Source organism: Drosophila nasuta, chromosome 2L (genome assembly GCF_023558535.2).
Source record: "Drosophila nasuta strain 15112-1781.00 chromosome 2L, ASM2355853v1, whole genome shotgun sequence".
Taxonomy (NCBI): domain Eukaryota; kingdom Metazoa; phylum Arthropoda; class Insecta; order Diptera; family Drosophilidae; genus Drosophila; species Drosophila nasuta.
The window spans coordinates 12,908,676-12,916,501 of NC_083455.1; the positions used below are offsets into that span (position 1 = coordinate 12,908,676).

The window sequence follows — 7,826 nt, forward strand, 5'->3', positions numbered from 1 at the left end:
GTCCATCGTGTTGCATAATGCGCACGCTAATTCAAATGCATTTATTGCCATCTCGGCAGATTTTAATGCAACGCCTACCGCAAACAACAATCGACAAACCGACGAACTTGTGCACTTGTTAAAAGTTAGTTATTTTTATAAAATTGATATTGCTTAACCTAAATAAAATTAAGTTTTGCCGTCAACTACATTTAAATATATGTATGTATTACTTAAATATATTTGCAATTGCTTTTACCAATATATTTATTATTTATTTTTATTATTTCAATATAATTCTTCTCTTTTTTAAAGATATTTATATAATACGTATATATATATAAAACTTGTATATTATAAGTATGTGCAAAAATGTCTGGGTAAATAGTGAAATAAAATACTGATACCCACAACTGTGTTAGCTGCATAAACATATGGCTAAATGCGAGGACTACAATAACTTAGTTTGGCTAAAAGCTTGTACGAACGCTAATTGAGTTTATTATGCCCATGTTGTATGAGCGCTTCCCTCAAATTGATGCGCCATAGTCCTGTGTCCTATGTACATATGTATGTGTATGTAGGCTGATGCACTTTAGAGCGCTCTTCAGCCTGTCTAGTTTTCTAACCAAAAAATGCACAAAAAAAAAAAACTGCTGACGAATATGTCACGCGCAATCAGCGAGCGCGGTAAGTGCTCTAACCACGCCCCCTCCGCCCACATTTGACAAGTTGCACTATCTATAAATTATGGGAGAGCTTCAAGGTCTCGTAACGTGTCACTCGTAATGAAATTCTCCTATAGAGCGGCTTATTGGTGATGATAGGATGACAGCTGTCAAAAGCATTGCTCGAACTTCTAATTCGCATTCCTTTTGCAGAGTTTAATTAAACTGAACGAAAACATTGCCATAAATCGAAAGTGTTAAATTCATTTTTCACACAAAGTGATTCAAATTAATTTTTTAAATAAATAATGCCATAAAAAATCATATAAAAACTTATTAAATAAAACACGCATTAATTAAACGCACACAATATTTAATCAAAACGAGATTTAATAATATTCGCAAAAAAAAAAAATGAACCCACACAATTGAAAGTATTTTAAATTAACATCAAATGGTGTTAATCAAATTCTCGAACTTGACCGCAGAATGACAACAACAGGAGGCATCTGGCAGGTAAGTGACTGAAAACTGTTGGAATTCTCTCTCATTTGTCTAGCTAAAAATGCAAATTAATTAAAAGTTACTTGTTATTTTTTTGTGTTGTTCTGTGTGTTGAAGTTTTTCCCGCGAGCGTTTGTGCAAGCAATTAATAGTCAAAAGCCACCAAATTGGTTAGCCTTTATAATTGATTTAAAAAAAAAACCCGGAACGCATTAAATCAACATATCCCTACACAAATATAATATATATAACAGGCAACCAGGATCACGTCAATAACAACAGTTGCACAACTTTTTTTATTTGTCGGTCTTCAAGTATTCAATTACACAGCAAAAACTATGAGACGAAAATAAAATTGTAAATGGTATGCCGACAAATTAGATATCCTAGCTTTTATAGTAAAGTTTCGTTATTAAGTTACGTATACGCATTTATTTAAATGTTGAACAAATGAGTTAATAGCTTAAATTAAATTCAATGGGTATAAATAGTAAGAGAGATACAGCCGAGAGTGATCGACTGTGATATAACCGCAACCCATTTTAAATACAAACAAAACAGTGCGGTATTTATTTTAAAATATACCAAATTGATATACCGGGATTATACTAAACCTTTACCAACCACTATATTAATATACATATAATATATACCATAAAGTTCACAAAATACCAGGCAAAGCAAAAATTCTACAATTTTTATATGATCTCAACTGAATTTCTAAGATATGATATAATACCCTTCTACATATAGTTAGCATTTAAAAAAAGCGTATTTATAACGCCGGGGTTTGTGTTCAATAAAAAGAATTTGGTTAGTAATGAAAAAACTTCAAATTCTCACATTGCGTGGTCTGCTTGCATCTATTTTTGTTTTATTGCTTAAAATCGTCACATTTCACATTGATGAGGGTCACGCAAGCTGCAATAGTTCCCGATTCTCTTGTACGTCTGTGTGTGAAGTTGCACATGGCCTGGATATTTGTCAAACAAATTGGTTAGATATTTAAATCAATTTCCAGATATGTATATGCACATATGCATTTTATCATCCGTTTTTTTCAGTTGCCAAAATTTTACAATATCCTTTTCTATTTTTGTGGGGCAGATGCAACATGTGTGTTTGCTTGCTATTTGAATTCAAATTACTTTGTTTATAGATTGTAATGCGCTTTAAATTGAATTTGCATAGTGGCATTCAATTGAAATGCACAAGTAAAGCGACAAAATCGATTTAAGCTATTTAAATGCATGCGGCAACTGTGTGTTGTGCTGTGTGTTATTTGGCTAAATATCCAGTTAAATGTGGCTTAATTAGCTTGTTAAATGTTCTGTAAAATAGCATGCGATAACACACGCCATTTGTAGATAGTTTATTAATTTCTATTGAAATCCACGTTTGACTTTCAATAATCTCTGCCGCATGTGTTTCTCTCATATCTTTTGCCAAAGGCAACACACGAGCACATCGTTCTCTGTGACTGAGTTAATTAAGAAACTAAAAGATGTTTCCTTTGTTCTCTATAAAGAAATAAAGTAGCCGCAAGCATGCAACCACACATGGTGTCTATCTCGTTCTCTGCGTTAATTAATATATTAATGTGACTTTTATATAAACTTCTATATAGAAATTGTAATTTAATTTTTAAGTTAAGATTTTTATAGTTTCCAAATTGAATATTAAGGAAATATATTTAAATATTTTAATTCAGCAATTTCAAATTAATTTTCTCTTTAAAATATTTTATTTATTTATTTTACTTAAATATCAAATTTAATTCAATTTGTAAAAACAAATATAAATTAATGTTAAGCACCTGTTAAATGAGTATGTTTCAATGAATTGATATAATTATTTAAAGGCATTAGACAAATATTTTGATATGGGTATTATCTTTTATTTCGTTTTTCAACGCGTGTACATACATATGTGTTTGCTTTATAAATAAAATTTTATTTCTGCAAATTCTAGGGAAATTCAATTATTTACGTTTTCAAATTAAATAAAGCTATTTAACCCTGTTTATATAATAAAAATAAATTTAAAAGCCTATAAAAGACGAAAATTGCAATAAATTTCACTAGAGATATTTTAAATTGGGTATAATTTTTTTTTTATATATATCAACGAAAAGTATTGCAATAAATGCACCACACTGAGATCTCACTTTCTATAGCAAACGTACAAATTGCAAATACACTTTTGCACTCAGACTAACTAACGACTTTATTGTGCACGCAGGGTAAATACTCCACATTGTATTCTTGTTTAAGCACTATTTTTCCGCTGGCTCGTAATAATAATGATGTGCAGTTTACGGGAGGATTGCGAAAGATGGGTTTTAACTTTCACAACGAGCCGGAGAGCAAATAATTTGCTGGCTGCGCACATCATAAAAATTACGCAGCACTCATACGACGCGTGGCACGGCGTGGCGTATGAGTTATATTCTGGCACTCGCACTTGACGAAGGTAAGAGGCGCACATGTGTACATTTTTAATTATGCGGGCACTCGGCGAAAACTAGCCGTGAATCTGGAGCGAGAGGCGGAAACAGAGTGAGCAAAGAGTAACTTATTAAAAATAACTCGACTGCAGTGTAAACATTATTCTTGAACAAAGCATCAAAATTAAAGCAATGAACAAGGCCAACAATGGGGGTGACCTAATCTCTGGCCGACCATCTTTTGATGGTCGAGTTACTCAGCCAAATTGCCAGGCGATTTGCATGACGATAGGCTGTTTCTCATCCTCCAAGTCGTCGCATGCCCCCGCGGCGGCTGTTGCTTTGTATTATATAATATAAAAAAAAAATAAAACGACAACGAAGTAGCAACGAAAAAAAACGAAAGAAGAATACTAGTTGTAATGCCTTGTAAAGAGCCACAAATCCTTTTTGTAATCCGGCTTTATGCCATGACGATGATAACCTAAAAGTGTGTAAAGCCGATGAAGCTACAAAAAATGTTTGTGAACTACGACAAACTACATGGAAATTGAGGGGTGGCAAGAGGGGAAAAGGAATAGCACAACTTTCATCAGATGTTGGAAAATTGCTTAATTTGCACAGCGGGCAGCAGCACAAATATCCCAAAACAAAACGAATGAAACCAACCTGACTATATACATACATATATATATCTATAGTATTTCTGTATGTTTGTATGTAAATCGCAAACAGAGTACTCGTTGTACAATGGGCTCCTAAGAAAAATCATTATATGGCTCATTTGTTTGCGCCTCTTGAAGAGATGCTTATTATGTTCTGATTATTTTTCGCACGCGTCTTTGCGAGACACAAAAAAAGAATTGGACTCATGAAGCTCTAGAGGAGTAGCTCATTGCTACTGACCAGGAGATGCCCTGTAAGAGTAAAGAGTAAAGAAATTGAAAGTTACTAGATCACTTGATATATTATATAATGTTAAACAGAATTATGATTGTTATTAAAATACAAAATCGTTAAAAATAAATACAAATATTGACTTCGGGGAATGTCTCGATATGTTAAATATTAGCGAGATTATATTAAATAGTAGATTATATTAAAAACATTTAAAACTGTTTTAAATATTGAAACACCAGCATTAAATGTTGAACCATTTACCAAAATTAAAATAACCTTTATTAGAATAATATAAAAAGAGTAACAATTTATGAAAATTTTCAATAAAAACAATTCATTAAAGAAAACAACATATAGACAATAATCTTTATATTAATTCTCTATTTAAAATCAATTATGTTAAAAAGATTATTATTGTAAAGTTGTGAAATATTTGAAGAAAATGTGCCTTAAACACTAAACAATAACTTTATTTTCATTTTATATAAAAAAAATGTATATACATACAAAATTTTAAAAAATTTAATTATAATAACTTCTTTAAGCTCAATCAGCTGGTTAACGTGCACCTTTCCGAGAAATAAAATCACACAGCTGGAGAGGCACAACAAGTTCTACTTCGCTGGTCATTTGATCATGCATGCAGGGTATTGATGGGCAGCGGGTCGGGAAAATACATTTGCCACAGACTTTTCTCCCAGTTGTCCAGTTGCTCGTTGTAAACAAATTCATAAATATACGCACACACACACAAAACACAGAAATACACACGCACAAACACACCGTTAGGGACCCGAACTTGAGCTAGGTCCAAACGAATGGTCAATGCCTTCTTTTCGCATAATTTTTTCATTTCATTTCTTATGTATCTGTATATGTGTGTAGTATGTATGTGTGTGTGTGTGCTCGTTTGGCCTGCTTTGTCCATAATGAGATATCTCTATTTCTCTTTTGTTTCATTTCATCATGTTTCTGAGTACTTTGTTTTTTCTTGTATTTTATTTTATTTTTTGTATATTCCGTGCCAGCACAACTGTTCGTCTCTTCTCTTATTATATTGTGTGAGTTTGTGTGTGTGTGAAAGAGAGTGTTGTTTTTGCATTAGACAAATGCCGCTGGGAAATTCATGCAGCGAAAAAATCCAAAGGCTCAAACAGCAAATGATGCCGTCGACGTGGCCTTATTAATTAAAACACGCGCCTGCATTTCCTCTCTCCATCTATATCACACAGTTTTCCTCTCCATCGCACACATTCTGCATACACACACATACACACACACACTTTTTCTCCCTTCACATTTTAAGGTAATTTAAATTCATTGCAATTTTCGGACGGTTCGAGTGTCATTTGCATATGAATGACAACAGCCAAAAGTGGGCAAAAACAGAAAAAGGCACATCGCAAAGCTCCCAGTGTGCCGTCATGACCCTCATATTTAAGCATAATAATAATAGCAGAGGATCCGCAGCAAATGATACCACAGAAGACAAAAAGATACGCTGACCTCAAGTTATTTCTAATGTCCATTAATGTGACACGAGGCGTGAGACTTTGTGTCATTGATCTTTAAATTAATGAATGAAATGTAGTAGGCTAGTGACAATATTACACATAACTAATAATAAGATACTATAAAGAAGATAAGAAGGCCAAAAACAAATATGTAAAACCATTGTCGAAGTATATTGCACAATTAAGGTATTTAGAATATATATTTTAATTTAAACAAGTCTGAAACTAACAGCAGAGTGTGCTCAATTGTAAGAGACCCGCTACCCATTTATAATGATTTAAGACAGTACAGTATTATTCTTAAAATATACTACACTATACTGATGGATATACTTGTATTTGGTATATAGCACTATATTTAAAATATTTAATATTGTCCAGCAAAGCAAATAAGACCCTGGTAACTTGACGTTTTTGCCCATACAAAAGTATTTCTTATATAACTTCTACAATTTATGAAATCCGATCCCTATTATGTACTATTTTAATTAATTAATTAATTAATTAGTTAATTTGGTAATCCCTCATAAAGAAAAAATTTAATACGTGAATTACATGAATACATGAAACTCGCTAGAAATGCGATTAAAAATGTATATATATTTTTTATATTTTGTTTTTTTGTGCACACGCATTACAGACAGAGTAGGGGCAGCATCCGATACAATACTACACAGTGGTAGCAGAAGAAGTGTAGCTTTAAACACAAACAGAATTTACAAATTGCAAATAACAATGTGAAATAAGGTACAAGTATTCAAGCTTGGTCTGTAGTTGTTTTCGTGAAAATGCAACTAAAATTTGTAAAATCTATTTAGTTTTATTCCTTATTTGCAGCAGCTGTCTCTTCATTGACTGCCACAATCTCCTTCTCAATCGTCGTCTTCATCTTTTGCAAGTCCATCTCTAGATAGATTTTGCGCTCGTATTTGGTGGCCAGCTTATCAATGATGCGACCGAGGTGTTGCTTGAATATCTCAAGCAGCTCTTGCTCATTGGGTTCGCCCAAAAGTTCACCCTGCTGACAGCGTTGGAATTCATCTTCGGCCAATGCTTCGGCTAGATTGTTTTCAATGTTATCTTGTTTCTTGCGTATTTGTACAATTTCATCATCCAGTTGAGATCGTTCACGTTTCAACGTTTCATACTTGAAGATTTTCATGCTGAGCTCTTGGGTCAGAACGACGCCCGGATTCAACTGACGGGCAAATACTAAAGGCAGGCTGTGCATGGCAGGCGAAATAAAAAAACAAAAAGATCAACAGCAGCAATAGCAGTTGTATAAAAACTAGTGAAATACTCCAAAAAAAAAAAAAAAATAAATAAATATGTAATTTTGATGGGGAGAATATGAAATCGTTATCTTAACGTTTTAGCCGCTCAAATTTGAATAGAAATAAATGATATGAACAATGTTTCGAGCTCTCCAACAATAGCCTGCCTGGCCGAAACTACAAATGTGTGTGCGTGTGTGTGTATATTATACAGAAAAATAAACCCCAAAGTGTTCAAGCAAAGCCAGCTTAAATCTGCGTTAATGGTTCGGCACTACGAATGAAATTAAAGCCGCAGCAATCTCATTTCCGTTCATTTCTCACACACACATATGCAGATGGAGTAGGAGGGATAGTGTGAGGGGACGAGCGGGCAAAAGAAATGCTGCAAATTAAATTGCGTATACGCACAGTTGCCGCTGCGGTAACTGCGGTGGCCACGTCGACGTGACGGCAACGACAACGTCAGCGCGCTGTGTTGACTCTATCGTTAAGTGCATAAATTGAATAATGCCAACAGCGAGCAACGAACAGCATCTGC

The 7,826-nt window shown here is 33.6% G+C and overlaps 1 protein-coding gene across 1 annotated transcript; it reads right to left on the minus strand.

Moving 5' to 3' along the window:
* Positions 1-6,622: 6,622 nt before the first annotated feature.
* LOC132792020 (uncharacterized) lies at positions 6,623-7,487 on the minus strand. The gene has a single exon (XM_060801217.1). The coding sequence runs from the start codon at positions 7,240-7,242 to the stop codon at positions 6,832-6,834; it is 411 nt and encodes a 136-aa protein (XP_060657200.1). The 5' UTR covers positions 7,243-7,487; the 3' UTR covers positions 6,623-6,831.
* Between the last annotated feature and the right edge of the window lie 339 nt (positions 7,488-7,826).

Coding starts and splice junctions, on each gene's coding strand:
- LOC132792020 (XM_060801217.1), bottom strand. CDS start 7,242: ATGCACAGCCTGCCTTTAGTATTTGCCCGTCAGTTGAATCCGGGCGTC.